This window comes from Bubalus kerabau, chromosome 19 (genome assembly GCF_029407905.1).
Source record: "Bubalus kerabau isolate K-KA32 ecotype Philippines breed swamp buffalo chromosome 19, PCC_UOA_SB_1v2, whole genome shotgun sequence".
In the NCBI taxonomy this organism is placed as follows: domain Eukaryota; kingdom Metazoa; phylum Chordata; class Mammalia; order Artiodactyla; family Bovidae; genus Bubalus; species Bubalus kerabau.
In genome coordinates, this window is record NC_073642.1 from 43,480,393 (window position 1) to 43,503,282 (window position 22,890).

A 22,890-nucleotide genomic window follows, 5' to 3' on the forward strand; every position below is an offset into this window, starting at 1 on the left:
TTATGTATTGTGGTTTTGGTTCTGTATACATTTTTGTAGTCCATGTGTTAAATCTAAGTCAATTCTAAACCATGCATCTATGGGATTTTCCCATTTTTGTGTCCTTATGCCTTCTGTCAAGTCAGAAACTCCCAGTCTCCGTTCTTAGAGGCAGGTGATGGTAATGGTTGCTTAAAATTATGTTTATTGTTGGAAATATCCATCTAATCTTAAATGAAAAACAATACTGGGTAAAAACACAGCCGAGTCGCTAACGTGTGCTTTCCCCCTCCTTTGGAGAAGGACTGAAGGACATGCTGCGGATGATTGCAAGTCAATGGAAGGAGCTGCAGAGGCAAATCAAACGGCAACACAGCTGGATTCTCCGGGCTCTGGATACCATCAAAGCCGAGATTCTGGCTACTGATGTGTCTGTGGAGGGCGAGGAAGGGACTGGAAGCCCCAAGGTAAGTGGCTTGAAGTTTGCCTTATTTCCTCTTATTTCTGTCTTCTTTTGAACTAGGCACCACTGAAGTTTTCTTTCTACCCCTAAGGCTTTTCGTTTCTACTGGGTAAACTTTCTCTCTCTCTCTCTATGTATAGGTATGTATAAACAAAATGAAATGGCTTAGTTTAAAACAATAAAAAAAGCCTCCTACAACTTTCAAGTTGTCCAGGAAGGGGTCTTTCTGTGAAAAGTGGCAGAGTAGGAGGGGGACAGTACTTTAAGGGTAGGAGAAAGGGGGACATAAAACATTTAGTAAACAAAACATAAAGCATCTTTAACATGAATAATCAGAATGGTTTTAAATTGTTTTGTTGCAACTATAAATCACTATAATCAGTGCAATCACTCAGCTCTGACATCCATTAGCCGCTTGGTTACAGCAAATTAACAAAGAAGAGAGAAAGTGATTCATTATCTCATTCCTGTTAATGACTATCAGATGCATTGCCTAATTAGGGGATGGTCATTGTAGTGGGAAGAAGGTCATATGCTTTGCTACAAATCTTTTTGCTCTGAGTGTAAGTTCTCCATAATGGTGCATGCACCAAATACAAGTACTTTAAAAATGAATATTGACATGTTTTGGTTATCTATTTTAGATTTACAAAATAATATGTAAAGCATATGAACTTGAATTTTAAATGAGGCACCCTTTTAATACAGTGTGCCAAGGTTCTAGAGGTATCTTTGGACTCATGATGTGGAAGATAATTTTATTAATTTGATATTTTCATTCAATCTCTCTTTTCTTTTGTATTTTTTCTTTTGTGAAAGTTAATGCAGAAAACAGGTCTCATAACAGACTCAGCATGGAAACATACTATAAAATGGGGGAAACAGATTTAAGAGTTCATGGCTTCTATTCCTGGCACGGACAAAGTAATTAAATCATCATCAAGTCACATTTATTCAGCCTCCATGTGGATTGTCATTGGGCTACATGTATACAGAGCAAGTTAAACAAACGCTCTGCCCTCTGAGCCTCACATTCTAAAGTTCAGGCAAGGAGAAACCCAACCTGTTCTGCAGTGGTGAGGCCATGCAGCTAGTTGAAAAACTCAGGTGGTTTGTAGCTTTGGAATCTTAAACAACAAACTTTACCTTATTTGTTGGAAACAGAGGACGGAATGAGCTCAGTTCCATTTAAAGAAGGCTCCATGGAGGAGGTCACATTTCAGGAAATACTTGAAGGAAGGAAGAGAGGTGGCTTGGCACATGAGCACATATTTTAGGAAGTGACGTGATGAAAGAATCAGAGCTGGAACTAATAACGGGGAACGGGGAGTGTCTTTGGCATACTTCTCAAGGCAGAAATGCTGTTCTTTCAAGGAGCAGACTATAGTGGAAATTGATTGGGCTGATGCTTTGGTTGGAGTAGGGGGCAGTGATGATGAGAAAGAACACGCCTGAAAATTCTGTTGTGTTTTATTGATTGAACAAAAATATACCGAGTGATTACTTTTTAAAAGCTACCCTGTATTGGACTCATTCTACATGCCAGCTACTGTGTTGTACATTACTTTTTGTGTACTCTCTCATTTAATTCTCACAACAAACTATATACACCTTAAGGCAGTACTATTATAATTCCCAGTGGAAAAAAATGGAGGCACAGAGAAGTTGAGTAACTGGCTTAAGGTCACATAGGTGTTAGGTAGCAGAGCTGGGATGTGAATCTAAGCCCTTTGGCCCCAGAGCCCATTTTCAACACCGCTTAGAGCACTGCCTGTTACTGGCACCGGTCAGGGTAGGACGCAGTGATGAACAATCAGCCTCGGTACTTGTCTCATGGAGCTTGTGGTGAAGTGGGGTGACAGACTTAAATCTCACAACCATGCTTTTATAAACCATGATGGACTGTGAAAGAAAAGCAAAGGGAGCAACCAGAGGCTGGCCTGGGAGAAGTGATTGAGATCCAAGTATGGGGGAGCACTTCCTTGAGGAAGTGACATTCTGTGAACAGGCTGTTGCAGCTAGTGGGGAGCGGGGAGTATGCAAGGGAAGCTGTGTGGCTGTGGGGGCGAAGGGGAGGGTTTGGGAGTGAGCAGGGAAAGGACATCATTGACTCATAGGATAAAGACCTGTCCTTGGCTTTGGTTTGGAGCATGGATGGGTAAGTGGGGTGAGTCGGGGTGGTGGATGAGCAGAGATGATGCAGTCACCTGCATTCATAAGGACCTGTGGTTCTATTCACCAGGGCAGGCTTGAATTGGACACTATTGCTCATTCTGTGGGAAACAGATGAGATAAAGAAGATAGCTAAACCCAATGAGGAGAAGGTATTATGAAATGGGAGGCAATGTTAACATTTCTCAAAAATAGGACCACCTTCCCCAGGCCCCACCTCAAATGAATCAGTCACCTGAGTAGGGCCCCAGAATCTGCATTCCACAGCTCCCAGAAAATCTCTTCCTACAGGGCTATATGATCTTCACATAATTGGGATCCTCAAAACAGTGTGAAAGGATATCTGTCTTCTTGTTACTTCCAATACCAAACCGTTGGTATCAGGTGGCTCAGATGGTAAAGAATCTATCTGTGATGCAAGAGACCTGGGTTCAATCCCTGGGTCACAAAACTCCGCTGGAGGAGGGCATGGCTACCCACTGCAGTATTCTTGCCTGGAAATTCCCCATGGACAGAGGAGCCTGGTGGGCTACAGTCCATAGTGTTGCAAAGAGTTGGACACGACTGAGCGACTAACACTTTCACACTTTCAAAATGTTCAAAAATAGGGGCTGTTTAATTAAACTATGCTGCATCTTATCCCAATGAAAGATTACATAACCATTTAAAACTAATGTTTTAGAAGAGAATTTTCAAACATTTGAAGAGGGCTATAATATGCAATTATATATTTTAAAATATTTTGAATTTTCTAAGTCTCTACAATGAGTAAGAATTATTTGAATCCAAAAAATAAATATATGTAAAATGCAGAATTAACAAGTGATCAAAAGGTGACATGACATTGATCTGAAGGGACTTGAGATGTGAATTTAAATATTAGGAGGAAAAATAAATGTATCTGACTCTTACTGATTTGGATGTCTCAGTTCAGTTCAGTTGCTCAGATGTGTCTGACTCTTTGCGACCCCCATGGACTATAGTACTCCAGGCCATCACCAACTCCCGGAGTTTACTCAAACTCATGTCCATTGAGCTGGTGATGCCACCCAACCATCTCATCCTCTGTCATCCCCTTCTCCTCCCACCTTCAATCTTTCCCAGCATCAGGGAGTTTTCAAATGAGTCAGTTCTTCATATCAGGTGGCCAAAGTTTTGGAGTTTCAGCTTCAACATCAGTCCTTCCAATGAATATTCAGGACTGATTTACTTTAGGATTGATTGGTTGGATCTCCTTGCAGTCCAAGGGGCTCTCAAGAGTCTTCTCCAACACCACAGTTCAAAAGCATCAGTCTTGGTGCTCAGCTTTCTTTATAGTCCAACTGTCATATCCATACATGACCACTGGAAAAACCATAGCTTTGACTAGATGGGCCTTTGTTGGCAAAGTAATGTCTTTGCTTTTTAATATGCTGTCTAGGTTGGTCATAATTTTTCTTTCAAGGAGTAAGCATCTTTTAATTTCATGGCTCCAGTCACCATCTGCAGTGATTTTGGAGCCCCCCAAAATAAAGTCTATCACTGTTTCCACTGTTTCCCCATCTATTTGCCACAAAGTGATGGGACCAGATGTCATGATCTTAGTTTTCTGAATGCTGAGTTTTAAGCCAACTTTTTCACTCTCCTCTTTCACTTTCATCAAGAGGCTCTTTAGTTCTTCACTTTCTGCCATAAGGGTGGTGTCATCTGCATATCTGAGGTTATTGATATTTCTCCCAGCAATCTTGATTCCAGCTTGTGCTTCTTCCAGCCCAGTGTTTCTCATGATGTACTCTGCATATAAGTTAAATAAGCAGGGTGACAATATACAGCCTTGACGTACTCCTTTCCCAATTTGGAACCAGTCTGTTGTTCCATGTCCAGTTCCAACACTTGCTTCTTGACCTGCATACAGATTTCTCAGGTGGCAGGTAAGGTGGTCTGGTATTCCCATCTCTTTCAGAATTTTCCACAGTTTGTTGTGATCCACACAATCAAAGGCTTTGGCATAGTCAATAAAGCAGAAGTAGATATTTTTCTTTTGCTTTTTCAATGATCGAATGGATGTTGGCAATTTGATCTCTGGTTCCTCTGCCTTTTCTAAATCCAGCTTGAACATCTGGAAGTTCACAGTTCACATAGTTGAAGCCCGGCTTGGAGAATTTTGAGCATTACTTTACTAGTGTGTGAGATGAATGCAATTGTGTGGTAGTTTGAGCATTCTTTGGCATTGTCTTTCTTTGGGATTGGAATGAAAATTGACTTTTTCCAGTCCTGTGGCCACTGTTGAGTTTTCCAAATTTGCTGGCATATTGAGTGTAGCACTTTCACAGCATCATCTTTTAGGATTTGAAATAGTTCAACTGGAATTCCATCACCTCCACTAGTTTTGTTTGTAGTGATGCTTCCGGAGACCCACTTGACTTTGCATTCCAGGATGTCTGGCTCTAGGTGAGTGATCACACCATCGTGATTATCTGGGTAATGAAGATCTTTTTTGTATAGTTCTGTGTATTCTTGCCACCTCTTCTTAATATCTTCTGCTTCTGTTAGGTCGATACCATTTCTGTCCTTTATTGAGCCCATATTTGCATGAAATGTTCCCTTGGTATCTCCAATTTTCATGAAGAAATCTCTAGACTTTCCCATTCTATTGTTTTCCTCTATTTCTTTGCACTGATCACTGAGGAAGCCTTTCTTATCTCTCCTTGCTATTCTTTGGAACTTTGCATTCAAATGGGTATATCTTTCCTTTTCTCCTTTGCCTTTTGCTTCTCTTCTTTTCACAACTATTTGTAAGGTCTCCTCAGACAGCCATTTTGCCTTTTTGCATTTCTTTTTCTTGGAGATGGTCTTGATCCCTGTCTCCTGTACAATGTCACGAACCTCCGTCTAAAGTTTTTCAGGCACTCTGTGTATCAGATCTAATCATTTGAATCTATTTGTCACTTCCACTGTATAATCGTAAGGGATTTGATTTAGGTCATACCTGAGTGGTCTAGTGGTTTTCCCTACTTTCTTCAATTTGTCTGAATTTGGCAATAAGGAGTTCATGATCTGAGCCACAGTCATCTCCTGGTCTTGTTTTTGTTGACTGTATAGAGCTTCTCCGTCTTTGGCTGCAAAGAATACAATCAATCTGATTACGGTGTTGACCATCTGGTGATGTCCATGTGCAGAGTCATCTCTTGTGTTGTTGGAAGAGGGTGTTTGCTATGACCAGTGTGTTCTCTTGGCAGAACTCTATTAGCCTTTGCTTTGCTTCATTTTGTACTCCAAGGCCAAATTTGCCCATTACTCCAGCTATTTCTTGACTTTCTACTTTTGCATTCCAGTCCCCTATATTGAGAAGGACATCTTTTTTGGGTATTAGTTCTAGAAGGTCTTGTAGGTCTTCACAGAACCATTCAACTTCAGCTTCTTCAGCATTACTGGTTGGGGCATAGACTTGGATTACTGTGGTACTGAATGCTTTGCCTTGGAAACAGAGATCATTCTGTCATTTTTGAGATTGCATCCAAGTATTGCATTTCAGACTCTTGTTGACTATGAGGGCTACTCCATTTCTTCTAAGGGATTCTTGCCTACAGTAGTAGATAATATGGTCATCTGAGTTAAATTCACCCATTCCAGTCCATTTTGGTTTGCTGATTCCTAATATGTCGGCTTTCACTCTTGAAATCTCCTGCTTTACCGCTTCCAATTTTCCTTGATTCATGGACCTAAATTCCAGGTTTCCATGCAGTATTGCTCTTTATAGCATCAGACTTTACTTCCATCACCAGTCACCCAAGTTTGGAACTTGGATGTCTCAGTTCCAAACAAAACAACAACAAAAGTCCTCTGTATTTGAATCATCTCCTAAGTGAAAATGTCTTTCTCAACTCACATCTGTTTACAAAGAATAACATAAGTGGTCTTTCCTGTTAATAGTATTTCTGTTCCCAAACATTCCTTGCCATTCTACGCGCACAGCGTGCATCTGAAATCAGCTACAGGAGAGGCTTCTGTGGGCATCTCAGGATGTGAGCCTGGGGGAGGCGTGAGAGTGAAGGCTTCAGCCTGGCAGAGCGGGCCACACCCAGGCCTTTGCCTCCCAGCCAGTTCTCTCTTCCTCAGTTTGGGTTGGATTTTCTCTAGACAAATGAACTCATCCATAGTCAAGGGTGAAGGTAAACTCGACTTAAAGAAAATCCATTTCTAAATTTAAACTTAGGAAACTGAGGCAAAACTAGAATGGTCATTCTTTCTGTTTGCTTAATGTTGCTGAACTGCCTTCCTCAGTACTGTGGGCAAGCACGAAGAATAATAGGAGAGGCGCAGACTCAGAAGTCACATTGTGTTCAACCTGATACTTACTAGTAATGTGTCCTTCAGAGAATGACTGAACTTCTCTGCCTCAGATCTCGCATTTGTACCATGGAGGCAGTGGTAACATCCACCTCAAGGGACCGTGATACAGATTTAAAGAGCTGGCATATCTGAAGTGCTTATAGCGCTGGGCCCATAGGAAGCCCGAGATGAGGGTAAATATGCCAGACTGCATAATCTAGTGGTGGAGACAACAAACAAATAATTGTAATAGAATCTAACAATTACTCTAGTAGAAAGTGAAAAAGTGAAAGTGTTAGTTGCTCAGTCGTGTCTGACTCTTTGCGACCCCATGGACTGTAGCCCACCAGGCTCCTCTGTTCATGGAATTCTCCAGGCAAGAATACTGGAGTGGGGGTACAAAGTTCTGGGAGTAAACAGAGGAGGAATTAACTAACCCCAAGTAGGGGTCTCAAGGAAAGACTTAGAGGGCAGCTGGTGTTTTAAACAGGGAAGGGTTTTTGCCCAAGTGAAATTGATGGGCAGAGAGAACAGCACATGCAGAGAGCTTGCAACCTTTTGGACGAGATTAGGCCAGCTTGCCACACCCAGGTTCATGTGACAAAAAATGACCCTTAGTGATCAGTGACTTGAGCAATAATTCCTCATATGTCTCTAATTGACACTATTCAAGTCAGAGTGAGGTCCCTATACAGAAAGTATCTAAAACGTCCTGTTTAAACAGAAACATATTGCACACATAGAACAAGCTTAAACCCTGGAGTTCTGCAAGACTAAAAGCTGAATTTCGCTCCCTGTCTATCAGGGAGCCCTCTTTCCGTGACATGACCTTGCACAGGTCATGTACAAATTGTCCCTTGAAATATATCTCCAAGCATAGCAGTTATGATCATCTATTTCATCTTAGACCTAAAAGAGGAACTAAAATTAAAACATAATAAAAAATAACTCTACAATTCATCTTAGGTTTACATCAGAAGCTATGGGAACTTGAGAAGCATAATAGAAAATCTAAGGAATATATCTAGGGGGTATTTTTCTTTTTACCTTGTTTGAGAGACTGTAGAAAAGGGCTTGGTCTTAGAAATCTTGTAAAGAAGGAGGATAGGAGGAAATTCAAAGACTCGGGGAAACTTCTCCCCCAGGACTCGGCAGCATACCTTATTTGTTGTATTTCATTTTTTAAAAAAAGTGTTTTCCCAGGACTGTGAGATCTTTTATACATGGAAATAGAGAACAAAATTCACCAATTCTAGAAATAGAGCTTTGGCACACACAATCCAAGAATTGAATGTATGCTTGTAATTATATATTTTATTTTAAGATAGATTGGTGAAAGTTTATCATTTTGAAGTAGGCTTTTTTAGTATGTTAAAATTCTGTATGGTGTATAGCTGGAGGGATTTCAAAACACAGTGACTGTCTAACTCCAAACAAAGGCTACATTCCTTCTTCTTCTTTTTTTTTTTTTTGACATCTCAAGGCAAAAAACAAAAATCGTGAAAGCAAAAAGGCATTCTTAAATTTTGCACATTGCCTCCTTTAAAACGTTCTTATCCCTGTTTTTATTTTTTACCTATAGAGCTTGCCATCATTACGGATGTCTTAGAATCAAGGCTGGGATTTCCCCGCCTGACATCTCAAACTTTGCATCTCTGAAAGCACACAGCAATGGTTCCTTTGTCCTCTTTAAAGAAACATATACATTCCCCAAACAGACTATTTGAAGATTTTAATGTAAATTCAGTAAACTTTATAGCAAATAGAAAGGGTGACCTCGCCTGGGTTCCAACCAAGATCTTCCCTTATTTAGTGAAAGGAGGCAGAGGGTTAGCTGCTTTGAACTCTAGGGTTGTGCTTATTTTATCTGGTTTCTTTTGAGGTTTGTAGATTGAAGTTGTCATCCCTTTGGAAATGGATATCAGACTGTGAAGGTCATCAATGTTATCTGTTCAACAATAGCACAAGAGCAAGCTTAAGGACATTTCTTAAATATGTTTGCTCAGCCCTACAAATGACAATTTCAGGTACTGGCTGAGAAAGTGGTGTCTGTGTGTACTCTGACTTGGGTATGTTGTTAACCACCTCGCCTTTTGTTAGATGTCAAGAGAGGGCAAGTCTAATAGTAACACATACTTTCTGTTTGTTTACCAGACACTCAAGTCTTTCCCTAGTATTTATGCTAATAACTATGAGTAACTTTCTTTAACTGAAGGAAGAGAAAGAGGCTGATTGGGGAAGGCCCTTTTTATGATCTTGTCTCTGTATTATATAGTACCTCTTGGGTAATAGTGCAGCTGGATATTATTATCCTGGAACGGAATTTAAACCAGATTCTTCTAAAGCATTGTCTCTGCATTCTTTTCTTTTCTGGCTCAAATGCTTATGGAGTTGCATGTTCTTTAATATAGAACTTCAGAAACAGCTTTAAGATATTGGATGGAAATTGCATTTATATGTGGTCAGTCACACTTGTATGTGGCACTGACGTATATAGAGAATTACTTGAGGTGATTTACTCTTTTCTTCTTTCAAAACAAGAGCACAGTTATATGTTGTCAGAGGAACCAGAAATGATATCATAAGATTGAACTAGTAGAAACAAAAACAACAGGCAAAGGCCTGGCCATTATTTACTGAGTGCTGACAGAGAGCTCTGCCCCATGCTGGGTTAGACATGAGGGAAGACATGCTTTCCTGCTCAGTGGTCTTATCATCTCATTGTAAGCACACACTGTAACATCTTGTCTAATGTAGATTGAGCTATCTTAGATCTAGAATAATAGATCACCTCAGATTTAGATCATCTTAATTAGGATGTTGGCAGACTGAAAGGGAACAGGGTTCTTGATGCAAGCAAATGAGTAGTAAATGTATTAGCAATTCCCCCTCTTCCTTACAGATTTCTTCCTAAAAGCCAGTATCCAGTTCCTTTCCCACTGAACGGTATAAACAGTCCTGAAATGTAGTACCTAGGGAGAGCTCTTTCTTCTACTGTGGATTCTTCAGTAGTCCTTTTTTTTTTGTTAACAGAAGGGCAACTTTGCTTCAAAAATGTTTTTGAAAGACAGAAACAAAAGTGAGTTATTTCTTTGAAGATCAGTTGTGGTTACTAAATTTGTGATGGAATCGAATAAAAGATAGTTCTAATCTCCTTGAAGCATTTAAATTTGCATATTATCAGATGTGTGGGTGGCCCAAGATGAGTTTTTTTTTTTTAAAGAAGTCTGCCATTCTAACTAGGTGACTGAAAAAAATGATGGAGATGATTTAATATATATTAGGTCAAAGGATAGCTAATGGTCAGCCCCATCATGGTCTATGTGATATAGAAAACCATACCTTATCTTGATTTTTTGCACTATACTTCCAGTGCTGGGTGATTTGGGGAGTGAAATTCTTTGGTGTCTCTAGTTAACACAGGGAAATGTCATTGACAAGAGTAGGTAGTCTATTTTTTTCCTTTTTAGGAAAAAATTCCCTAATCTCTGAATCTGTAACACCTAGAGTTGCAGAGATGCATGGTATTAGATACAAAGTTACATTCTATGGAAAGCAGCCCTCTTTTATAGGCAGAACTAACATTTCTTAACTCAGCCTGATCTATTTTGAAGATAATAAACACATTCAAGGTACTTTTTGATATACAATGGGGGTCAGCATTTTTTTTTAATCTAGAAGTATTTACCCAAAACAAAACAAAACCGAAGGCAAGATACAGAATTGCTTCTAAAAACCACTTTAAAACTAATAAGTAAATTATTTGAAAGTGTGAAACAATTACCTCAGTGTGTGATTTACACTTTGCCGCCCCCCGCCCCCACCCCAGAATGTGTTGTTTCTGGCAGGGGAGCATCTGAGCTGGGGAGAGCCCTGCTAAAGGGATTAGGTTGCTCTGGCTCTTGTGCTTATTGAGTCACCTAGGACTTCTTATAAAACAGCAGCGTTCAAATGTACACACACCTACGCTCAACACCCTGAGTACTCCAAATGCTCGTTTAACTGTTCTCACACCTGGAGTATCTCTTCCATCCAGTGAGGTCAGAAGGCACGGAGATGTCCACATACTGGTTTTTCCATTTCCTTGGAAGTCTGTTGGAATATAGCCATTTATATGGTTCTGATGCTAACAGAGACAGAGATTTTTTCAGTGTGCTAGAGTGCTCTTTGCTACCAGGCCCCACAGAACATCCCCAGTCTTACCTCCCACTGTGTCAAAATGAAGGTTAATGTTTCTCAGGGGACATTATCTCAATTGAGGTCTTGCTGGGCTACAGTCCAGGGACCCATCTCACTGCAGCTTCCAGGGCACTTTGCGCTAGGAGGGGGAGGTGGCTTCTTTGTACTTAATCTGGCCCGCAGAGGACCGCACTGGCTCCGTGCAGGGCTAAGCAGGGTCATGGATCTTGCTGTGTGAGAAAGGGAAGAGGAAAGAAGGAAGCCTAAAGCAGGAGGCTAAGACGAGAGAAGGAACAGAAAGATAAAAGAAGGAAGTATGCATCTGGGGAAGCTCATCTGCTAAGTCACTTCATGGACATTAATGCTCGCCTTTTACTCCCTCTGTCTTTTTCTTTCCTTTCTCTAGTCTGGAAGTCAAAGCCTGACAAACTGTCTTTATTTTTGACATCATGGATATTATCACATAAAGTATGCATGTGTGTGTGTGTAACATGCTGTATTAATGGGGTTAGCATAGTTAGCAGGCTTACTACGGTGTAGGTTTATGTCTGGATTATCTCATTCATTCTTTTTTTTGTAAATTTTTTTTTAATTTGGCTGTGATGGTCTTAGTTGCAGTGTGCAGGTTCTTAGCTGAAGCATGTGGGATCTAGTTCCCCAATCAGGGACTGAACCTGGGCCCTCTGCATCGGGAATGTGGATCTTAGCCCCTGGACTACCAGGGAAGTCCTTCATTCTTTCTTCCCAACAATATAGCAGTTGTAGCGTCTATTATCATTTTTACTTTACTGATAGAAAATGTAGGCTCCAAACTCATATTAGGTACTCAGGCTTATTCAAAGTCTTTTAAAATTCATGTGTGACAGCATAAAGACCAAATTCCTTACCCTGTCACTTGACTCCACCTGCTTAGTCAAGATTCATGTCACTGTTTCATTTTGTTAATGTTCTAATTAATTCACCATCTTCCAAATGTCTTTTCCCTTCTTTTCTCTTTGCTTTTGCCCAGGACTTTTCCTATTCTCTCTACTTACACTGCTCTTATCCATCCTTAAAATCAATAAGTATTGAATACGTAACTACATTATGATGTCATAGCTCTGGACCGGACACTATTCCCCTCCATGCTCACTTCCCAACAGTAGACACACACACACACATATCATTCTAAATTAAGGTAGACTGTGTGATGAATACTATAATGAGAGATAGGAACATAAGAAATAGAGAAATTGTGTGAAGGGGACATTATTTCAATTTCAGGGTGCCTGGGAAAGCTCTTTCCTCTAAGGGAATTTGTATTTTGTGGATATCTCTAATATTCTGACAAATTGTTAGTAAGAAAACATTAGAATGAGGGCATGCTAGGTAGAGGAAATACCATGATATGGAGAATATGGCGGACATCTAAAGAGTGGTGAACAGTGAATGGTTTGGCTCTTTTGAACACAGAGTATCCACATATTTATGAGAAGGGATGAAGACCTAAGAGAAAATAAAGCCTGAAAAGCTTTATTCCTCCTCCACTTTACCACCTGGTAACCTTAAGCTTATTTCCAACTTTTGTAGCTTTACTTCTATTTTATAAATAGATTCATTTGTACCACTCTTTAGATTCCATTTATAAGCAATATTATGTGATACTTGTCTTTCTCTGTCTGACATATTTCACTCAGTATGACAAGCTCTAGGTCCATCCATGTTGCTGCAAATGGCATTTTTTCTTTCTCTTTTATGACTGAGTAATATTCCAGTAATATTCCGTTACTCAGAAGGAGATCATGGCGACCCACTTCAGTATTCTTGCCTGGAGAATCCCATGGACAGAGGAGCTTGGTGGGCTACAGTCCGTAGGGTTGCAAGAGTCGGACACGTCTTAACAACTATATTCCATTATATATATGTACTGTATCTTTTTAATCCATGCCTCTGTTGATGGACACTTAGGTTGCTTCCTTGTCCTGGCTATTGTAAATAGTGCTACAGTGAACATTGGGGTGCATATATCTTTTCAAATTATGGTTTTCTCCAGGAGTATGCCTAGGAGTGGGATTGCTGGGTCACATGGTAGTTCTATTTTTAGTTTTTAAAGGAACCTCCATACTTTTCTCCATAGTGGCTGTACCAACTTACATTCCCACCAAGAGTATAGGAAAGGCCCCTTTTCTCCACACACTGTCCAGCATTTGTTGTTTGTAGATTTTTTAATGATGGCCAGATTTTTTTCAGACCAGTGTGAGATGATACCTTTTTGTAGCTTTAAATTGCATTTCTCTAATAATCAGTGATGTTGAGCATCTTTTCATGTGCTTTTTCGCCATTTGTATATCTTTGGAGAAATATCTATTTAGATCTCCTGCACATTAAAAACTTTTTTTTATATTGAGTTACATGAGAAGTTTGTATAGTTTGGAGATTAATCCCTTGTTGGTTACTTTGTTTGCGAATATTTATGGTTTCCTTTGCTCTGCAAAGACTTGTAAAGTTTAATTATGTCCCATTTGTTTAATTTTGTGTTTATTTTCATTACTCTAGGAGTTGGATCAAAAAAGATCTTGCTGTGATTTTTATCAAAAGTGTTCTGCTTATGTTTTCCCCCATGAATTTTATAGAATCTGGCCTTATGCTTAAGTCTTTATTCCACTTTATTTTTGTGTATAGTGTTAGGGAGTGTTCTAACTTCATTCTTTTACATATAGCACCACTTACTGAAGAGACTGTCTTTTCTCCATTGTGTATTCTTGCCTCCTTTGTCAAAGATAACGTACCCATATGTGCGTGAGTCTATCTCTGGACTTTCTATCTTGTTCCATTGATCTGTATTTCTGCTTTTGTTCCAGTACCATGCTTTTTTGTTGAGTGTAGCTTTGTAGTTTAAGTCTGAAGTCAGGGAGCCTGAGGCCTCCAGCTCCATTTTTCTTTCTCAAGATTGGTTTGGCTATTTTCAAGTTTTTTTCTAATTCTATGAAAAATGCCACTGGTAATTTTCTAGGGAAGTCTACATAGATTTATAGCTTTAGCCTTTGAAGTTTATATTGACAAGAAAAGCCTATTATGTAAGAATGGAGAAGTGTGATAGAACTTTGGGGGATGTCTAGGGTAACTGAGAGCAAAGATGTCATATTAATACTGGGGATTAAGTGAGAATCTGCATGCTCAATAGTGAAACTCCCAGCTCTTGCCTTCCAGAATACTGGTAACAGGGAATACTAGGGGTCTAGGTCAAAGGAACTTTTCATGGAGTAGGGCTGACCTTAGCACATTTATAGACTACAGAATAGAACTAGTTAAAAATGGATGGTTGAAGAAGATAGTTTCAGAAGGATAAGAAAGAAAATGAATTGGCATAATGATTCAGATGATGGAGAGGAAGTGAATCAGGTGGAGCTATGAACTGAGGGAAGGGAGGATATGTCTTATGAAATAGAAGAGAAAGAAAAAATATTGAGTGGTAAGCAATTGTAAAGAGAAAAGGAAACCAAAGAATTTAGAATGAAGGCAGATTCCATGTGATTAGTCAATAGGACAATTATTTGAATAGAGAGAGGGTTGAGAGTGAGGAGGAACTGGAGAACAAGAATGGGATTCAAATCCTTCCTTCACAGTAGAGATTTCCTGCAACCTTCCAGCCCTAAGTGATTGCTATTTCTTCTAAACTATATTGCGTTTACTATTTGTACCACACATTTGGTAACTAACCACACACAGCCTGTGACACTATTTCTATTGTTGTCTTGAGCTCTCGTTTATATATTTTGTTAGTTTATTTTTCAGGCAATATGTTCTCCATGACTGAAGACTCCTCAGTGCAGCAACTACATCCTAAACTTCTTTGTTTTGCTCACTTTAAACATTATTTGAACTAAAAATATATATATATATTTAAAAATTTAAATTGGTTGATATATAATATTATTATTAAAGATGGAACTCTATCTTCTCATCTTTTATGATATTCTTTTTCTCTTTACTGTGTAATGGCACAATCTTATCTTACCATTTGATCTTCCTTTCTGCAGTTCTCTCCCATTTCCTTTGCCTCTTGGCTTTTACTGTAAGTAAAACAATCTTTAAAAGAGCCATTTCACCTATTTCTCCCCAAATAACTAGTAATTTCTATAATAAAGAATAAAAAAGTGTGATTTTTAATGTTTTTTGTATTTCCTTGAGTCACTTAATTATTTTAATAGGTTGGGTTTTTTTTTGTTTTTTGTTTTTTTTTTTGGTGGTGGAGGTTGGTCTCTATTTGAACAGACTTTCTTAAAAAATACATTCTGAGTTGCTTTGAAAAAGACTAAAAACATCTAATGTGACTTATCAGCTGACCAGCACACTGGTTGATGAAATTTGTAGTCTTTGCTCTAAAGTTCTCTAACAAGACTAGGTGAGATTGAACTGAGAAGGTAAAGGTTTCTAAACTGACATAAATTCAAAGAGCAGAACTAGATCATGATACTGTTTGAATCTCTAACAAAGTCTAATCTTTGACATGTTATATTTGGTGCACCATAATCTGTATGCATACATATCCTTCTAGTAAATGATGAATGAGGTTTAGCTAACACAATGCACTTTATTATATTCTTTTATACCCTTCTAGACCTTTGTTGGAAATATAGGGTTGGGAGCTCTGCCCTGTAAAATGACCCAGATCCTTTCTCTGGAACAGAATCTATATATGCGTTTTTCCAAAACAGCTTGGTCACATTTGTTTCCCTACTGTCATTCATTTGGTGCTTCTTCTGGCAGCCATTAGAAAGATAGGGGGAAATACTAAATTTCACTGGATAGTTCCATCTGCATAAAACTACTAAAACCAATAATTTCATATGGGACTTTTTGGCCCATTTGTGAAACCAGATCTGAGACAAAGAAATAGCTCAGCATTGCCCTTCTTTGGGATTGGAATGAAAACTGACCTTTTCCAGTTCTGTGGCCACTGCTGAGTTTTCCAAATTTGCTGGCATATTGAGTACAGTGCTTTAACAGCATCATCTTTTAGGATTTGAAATACTGCAACCTGAATTCCATCACCTCCACTAGCTTTGTTCTTAGTGAGTGAGTGAGCGAGTGAAGTCGCTCAGTCATGTCCTACTCTTTGCGACCCCATGGACTGTATGTAGCCTACCAGGCTCCTCTGTCCATGGGATTTTCCAGGCAAGAATACTGCAGTGGATTGTCATTGTTCTTAGTAATGCTTCCTAAAGCCCACTTGACTTCACACTCTAGAATGTCTTGCTCTATGTGAGAGACCACGCCATCATGATTATCCAGGTCATTAAGACCTTTTTTGTATAGTTCTTCTGTGTATTCTTGCCACCTCTTCTTAATCTCTTCTGTTTCTGTTATATCTTTGCCATCTCTGTCCTTTATTGTGCCCATCTTTGCATGAAATGTTCCTTTGATATCTCTAATTTTCTTGAAAAGATCTCTACTCTTTCCCATTCTATTGTTTTCTTCCATTTCTTTGCATTGTTCACTTAAGAAGGCTTTCTTATCTCTCCTTGCTCTTTGGAACTCTGCATTCAGATGGATATATCGTTCCCTTTCTCCTTTGCCTTTTTCTTTTCTTCTTTTCTCAGCAATTTGTAAAGCCTCCTCAGACAACCATTTTGCTTTTTTGCATTTCTTTTCCTTAGGAATGGTTTTGATCACTGCCTCCTGTACAATGTTATGAACTTCCATCCATAGTTCTTCAGGAACTCTATCAGATCTAATCCCTTGAATCTATTTGTCACTTCCACTGTATAATCGTAAGGGGTTTGATTTAGGTCATGCCCGAATGGCCTAGTTGTTTTCTCTACTTTCTTCAATTTAAGTCTGAATTTGGCAATAAGGAGTTTATGATCTGAGCCACAGTCAGCTCCCAGTCTTGTTTTTGCTAACAGTATGGAACTCCATCTTTGACTGCAAATAATATAATCCATCTGATTTTGGTGTTGACCATCTGGTGATGTCCATGTGTAGAGTTATCTCTTGTGTTGTTGGAAGATTCATCTCTCGCATCATCTCTTGCATTGTTGTGTTTTCTATGACCAGTGTGTTTTCTTGGCAAAACTCTGTTAGTCTTTGACCTTAAATATCTTGATTCATAGACCTAACATTGCCCATTGCTATGCAATATTATTCTTTACAGCTTTGACCATTACTTTCACAATCAGACACATCCATAACTGAGCATTGTTTCTACTTTGGCCAAGCTGCTTCATTCTTTCTGGAGCTGTTTCTCCACTCTTCCCCAGTAGAATATTGGACATCTGCCAACCTGTTGGGCTCATTTTCCAGGGTCATGGGGGTTCTTGAGGCAAGAATACTGAAGTGGTTTCCTATCTAAAAGCAACAACTACATGATATAAACTCATGATTCTAATGCTGAGCGAGCTCAGTAGTATCAGTGATATTGACTCTTGTAGGATGATGCCAACCAGCTTAATGTGTTGGGATTTACCCCATTACCCAAGACTTCAGAGGTTTCAGAACTTGACCTCTTGTGTACTTAGCAAGTGTTTTATACTGAACCCCCTTTTTGATCACACATTGTTTCTCCTCTTCACAAACTCTTCTAAGAATTACATATTTATAAATTAGCAGCTTTCTGGACCTCACTACATGTCCTCATGAATGAAATTCTTGTGTCACAAGTTTTTATTCCAAGTAAATTAGATTAATATGACAACAGAAAACAAAATATATTTTTCAAATTGTCGTTGAATAGTGCTAATGTGGCATTTTAGAATGAAAGTAAATCATCTCATTTCCTAATAATTGAGAATTTTATAACTGTTACTGTTAATCAGTAATTGAAAAATTTCCCCCAATTTTGGGGGGTGAAGGCTAAGAATTATTAACTGTTCAGTATAGAACAAAGAGCACAGTGATGTGAACAAAGATATCAGTGGATAAAGGTAAATTTGATGTTCAGTTCAGTTCAGTCGCTCAGTCGTGTCCGACTCTTTGCGACCCCATGAATTGCAGCACGCAAGGCCTCCCTGTCCATCACCAACTCCCGAGGTTCACTCAGACTCACGTCCATCGAGTCAATGATGCCATCCAGCCATCTCATCCTCCGTCGTCCCCTTCTCCTGCCCGCAATCCCTCCCAGCATCAGAGTCTTTTCCAATGAGTCAACTCTTCGCGTGAGGTGGCCAAAGTACTGGAGTTTCAGCTTTAGCATCATTCCTTCCAAAGAAATCCCAGGGCTGATCTCCTTCAGAATGGACTGGTTGGATCTCCTTGCAGTCCAAGGGACTCTCAGGAGTCTTCTCCAACACCACAGTTCAAAAGCATCAATTCTTCGGCACTCAGCTTTCTTCACAGTCCAACTCTCACATCCATACATGACCACTGGTAAAACCATAGCCTTGACTAGATGGACCTTTGTTGGTAAAGTAATGTCTCTGCTTTTCAATATGTTATCTAGGTTGGTCATAACTTTTCTTCCAAGGAGTAAGCGTCTTTTAATTTCATGGCTGCAGTCACCATCTGCAGTGATTTTGGAGCCCCAAAAGATGTACTGAGTGTTTTTTCTTCCTTTGTAATTACTTCTGTGTTCTATCTAATTGTGAAGTTGTTTTCAGTTGTATTCCTGCTTCACACCTTTGACAAATAGCATCTTCTGTCATTATCTACAGATTCTTTTAGTCTTAGTTGTACAAAAAAAGCTTAATGAGTATTCTCTTTTGGCTAATACACAAAAGGGAAATCAGGTGAAAGAGTTTGAAGATAGAAATTCTTTCGAAATCTTGCATTTTAAGCAGTTGTTGTCTTACAACATCCTTTTTCAATGAATACTTTGAAATAGAAACTCCTGTTGTGTGTACTTTTCCTAGGCAATCAATAGTTCTCTCTCTTTCTTCCTATAAATGGTGAAATTGGATATTAGGAAGTGTGGGCACACGTCTCCTCCTAAAAGGGAAATGGTTTGGGGATATTGTGCTAATGGTATAATCATCAACAACAGCATCAAACAATGGTTATTAAGCTTCATTTGTAGGCATGTGGACTGCCTAACCAACAGCCATTTTTCTCATCTTGTTTCCTAACAGAATAACATATTTTGTCTACATACCCACCTTCTTCCATACTAGGTGGCCGAGGTGAAAAACTGACAGTGAAAGTGTTTGTCAGTCACATCCAGTTCTTTGCAACCCTATGGACTGTAGCCCACCAGGCTCCTCTGTCCATGGAATTCTCCAGGCAGGCATACTGGAGAGGGTTGCCATTTCCTTCTCCAGTGGACCCCATTTTCCAGCCCAGGCAATTAACCATGATGAGTCACCAGATAACCACAAGGGCCACCCTTGCCATGGTAATGATTGGTTCAGGCACTCAATTTATGCTCTTCTGACTGGTGATATATGAAGAGAAGTCTCTGCCTAGGTTTTCTTCCTTATGGAAAGAGACAAACGGGAGGAAAATATTCCCTTTAACAGTTCTGAATACTTTCAAAAGGACAAGATGCTGACCTGTATAGTTTTGTCACTGGGAATAGAGCTAGCTGAGGACAGACTTATATGCCAAGGATGACAGAGGGGAAAGATGGATTCCTTATATCATTGAACAGCTTCATTAACTAACCCAGGAACCATCCTACCTTCAGCATTTTTAATATTTCCCTCTTTGTCTGGCTTTCTTCTGTTAGTGGAGTTGGAATTTTCTCTTATTGGGAACACAAGCACCCTAGGCAACAAATTCGCTGTTTAAATGAATAATTATAGACTACTGTTTTGGAAATGGCAGCCCACTCCAGTGTTCTTGCCTGGAGAATCCCATGGACGGAGGAGCCTGATAGGCTACAGTCCATGGGGTCGCAAAGAGTCGGACACGACTGAGCAACTTCACTTCACTTCACTTCACTTCGCTGTTTTATTATACAGTTTGCATCTTTCTCTACCTTTTACTTCTCAAAATACTTTCTTTTTCTTCTTCCCTTTTACTACTTCTGATACTGTTAAAACTATCATCCTTTTTTTAACCTCTTACTTCTCAACTCTTTGCTCCGTGATAACTTTAGCAACAGTCACTCTATTGAAATAAGGCTCACTGGTGTTCACTCATGATTTTGGTTACCAAATATAACAGTCTCTGAGTCTCAGTTCCCTAATTTATAAATAGAGCATTTCATCTTAATTAGTGGGGTTTTTTTAATGGAAAAATTTTTAAACTAAATGTTATTCATAATCCCATACAAAACATAAAACCAAGTGAAATTTCCTGATTGACTCAGAACCTGGAGGCTCTGTCCCCTGCTTGCTACCAACTAGACCTTGTACAGCCCTCACTGTCCCCAACCTCTGCAGAGCTCACAGCTTCCAGCGGACGAAGTTCTGAAACTAGCCTCTCGATTTGAACTTCTTGTCAGTGCTGTGTTTCCATTTGCACCGTGACTCTCCTATCCAGGATGCTTCTGTGGTTTTCCGTTGCTGCCTGTAAAGTTCTATCCTTTTCAGCATTGTTCGTTGAACCCGTCTTCCTTTGCTCGAGTTACACAGGGCTACTTCTAGTCTCCACATCTGCTCAGTTTGTCCTTTTTTTCTGTGCTCTTCTCATTCTGCTTCTTATATCTTTCCCATCTCTACCTGTTCAATCCTTTCCACTCCCACCCAATACCTACTTAGTCAAATGACTCAATTTTCTGCATGTTCCCATAGCATTCATACCTCAGTTATAGTACATATCACATTCTTTGAGTTTTGTATTAAAGATGTTCCTCAGGCTGTTTGCTCTCTGAAGATGGGGAACTATTTCTCATTCATTGTTCCGTACACTGTGGTGCTCAGCCTATGTCTCTTAAAGATTACTCTTAAAAATGCTCTTAAAAATATTTGCAACAGAAATCAAAATCCTTCAATTACATGGTTATTCTTTAGATTATTTGTTAGTGCCTTAAACATTTGTACCAGTTGTGTAAACTGATCTATATTCTCTGAGATTATATAGATTAAATATAATTGATATGACAGAATCTAGGCCAGTTCTATAAAATTAAAGTGAAATATCTTTTTCATGCAAAATATTTTATAGTTGCATTTTATAATTTTTAAAAAAGGAAAAACAAAGCAACCTATGTCTGTGTTTGGAAATTTGCCTTTTCTTGACATTTTAAACAGTTATTTATGAGTTAGCTAGTTCAGTGACATCCTATACATACCAATTATATATTAATAAATATGGCAGCTATAATAATACTATATTATTTTCATTTAAATAATTTAAAAATATTTAATTTTCAATTAAATAATACTGTACAATTTTCATTTAAATAATTGTTATTTTGCTCCCAGGGAGGACAATGAAACATGTAATTTCAGTAAAGTATATCTCTTTATGTATTTATTTTTCTGTTTCTTATAATTTCTATAAGATCATTATTCCTTTCTAGAGTATGTTTAAGAATTCAATTAAGTTTAATTAATTAGAGTTACAAAAGTTGGTGAAGGAGAGAATGTACTATACTGTTAAGCTATTTAGCTTCTGTTACTTCATTTTAGCTATTTAGTGCTTCATAATTTTATTAATTAATGGCATCCGGTCCCATCACTTCATGGGAAATAGATGGGGAAACAGTGGAAACAGTGTCAGACTTTTATTTTTTGGGGCTCCAAAATAACTGCAGATGGTGACTGCAGCCATGAAATTAAAAGACACTTACTCCTTGAAAGGAAAGTTATGACCAGCCTACATAGCATATTGAAAAGCAGAGACATTACTTTGCCAACAAAGGTCTGTCTAGTCAAGACTATGGTTTTTCCTGTGGTCATGTATGGATGTGAGAGTTGGACTGTGAAGAAAGCTGACCGCCAAAGAATTTATGCTTTTGAACTGTGGTGTTGGAGAAGACTCTTGAGAGTCCCTTGGACTGCAAGGAGATCCAACCAGTCCATTCTAAAGGAGATCAGCCCTGAGTGTTCTTTGGAAGGAAAGATGCTAAAGTTGAAACTCCAATACTTTGGCCACCTCATGTGGAGAGTTGACTCATTGGAAAAGACTGTGATGCTGGGAGGGATTGGGGGCAGGAGGAGAAGGGGACAACAGAGGATGAGATGACTGGATGGCATCACCGACTCGATGGATGTAAGTTTGAGTGAACTCCGGGAGTTGGTGATGGACAGGGAGGCATCCATCCTGGTGTGCTGTGATTCATGGGGTCGCAAAGAGTCGGACATGACTGAGTGACTGAACTGAACTGAATTTTATTAACACCTTTAGTTTTGGATGAAGAAAACATATGATGATTTGGTAAAGTTTGTATTTCAAGAAAACTGTATTGAGAGTATATCCCATGATACGGTAGTAATAATATAATGATTAATACGCTTTGGAGGGAAAATGCCCAAATAAATTTAGTAGGTATTTTTTTCCTGAGACTAATGTTATCAATTATTTTCATAACCAGAGAAGAACTGACATTGAGACTAGAAATAATAACGGAGACAAATAGATATATTTCAGAATTAGAAATCTGAGGCTTAACATAAGTCCGTATATCCACACACCATAGACAAATGGGAGGTGCTGTCCCCAGGGATCATAAATCAGAGAATCCCTTCTCTGCATCTGTGTGATCATCTGCCAAGGAGGTGTAATAATGCTGCCTCCCTCCCTCACAGAGTTGTTGACGTGGGCAGATGATAGACATGGAAGTACTGTGAGAGTTGGATGGTTGACCAGTTCATACGTGGTAGCTAACAGCAGAGATATTTTGTACATTCCCAATCTCATAGTTTCAGCCAGGGTAAGAGTCTAATTCCCTTTTCTCTTGCAATGGTGGGTGTGTGGGGATGGGA

General features: G+C 39.1%; 1 protein-coding gene across 4 annotated transcripts in view; it reads left to right on the plus strand.

The window, feature by feature from the left end:
- AKAP6 (A-kinase anchoring protein 6) overlaps window positions 1-22,890 on the plus strand; it is a 657,364-nt gene that overhangs the window by 363,874 nt on the left and 270,600 nt on the right. For all 4 annotated transcript variants that reach the window (XM_055555598.1, XM_055555599.1, XM_055555600.1 and 1 more), the window contains one exon: window positions 283-446. In XM_055555598.1, the coding sequence (XP_055411573.1) occupies window positions 283-446 (164 nt within the window). The remainder of the gene's footprint in view (window positions 1-282; window positions 447-22,890) is intronic.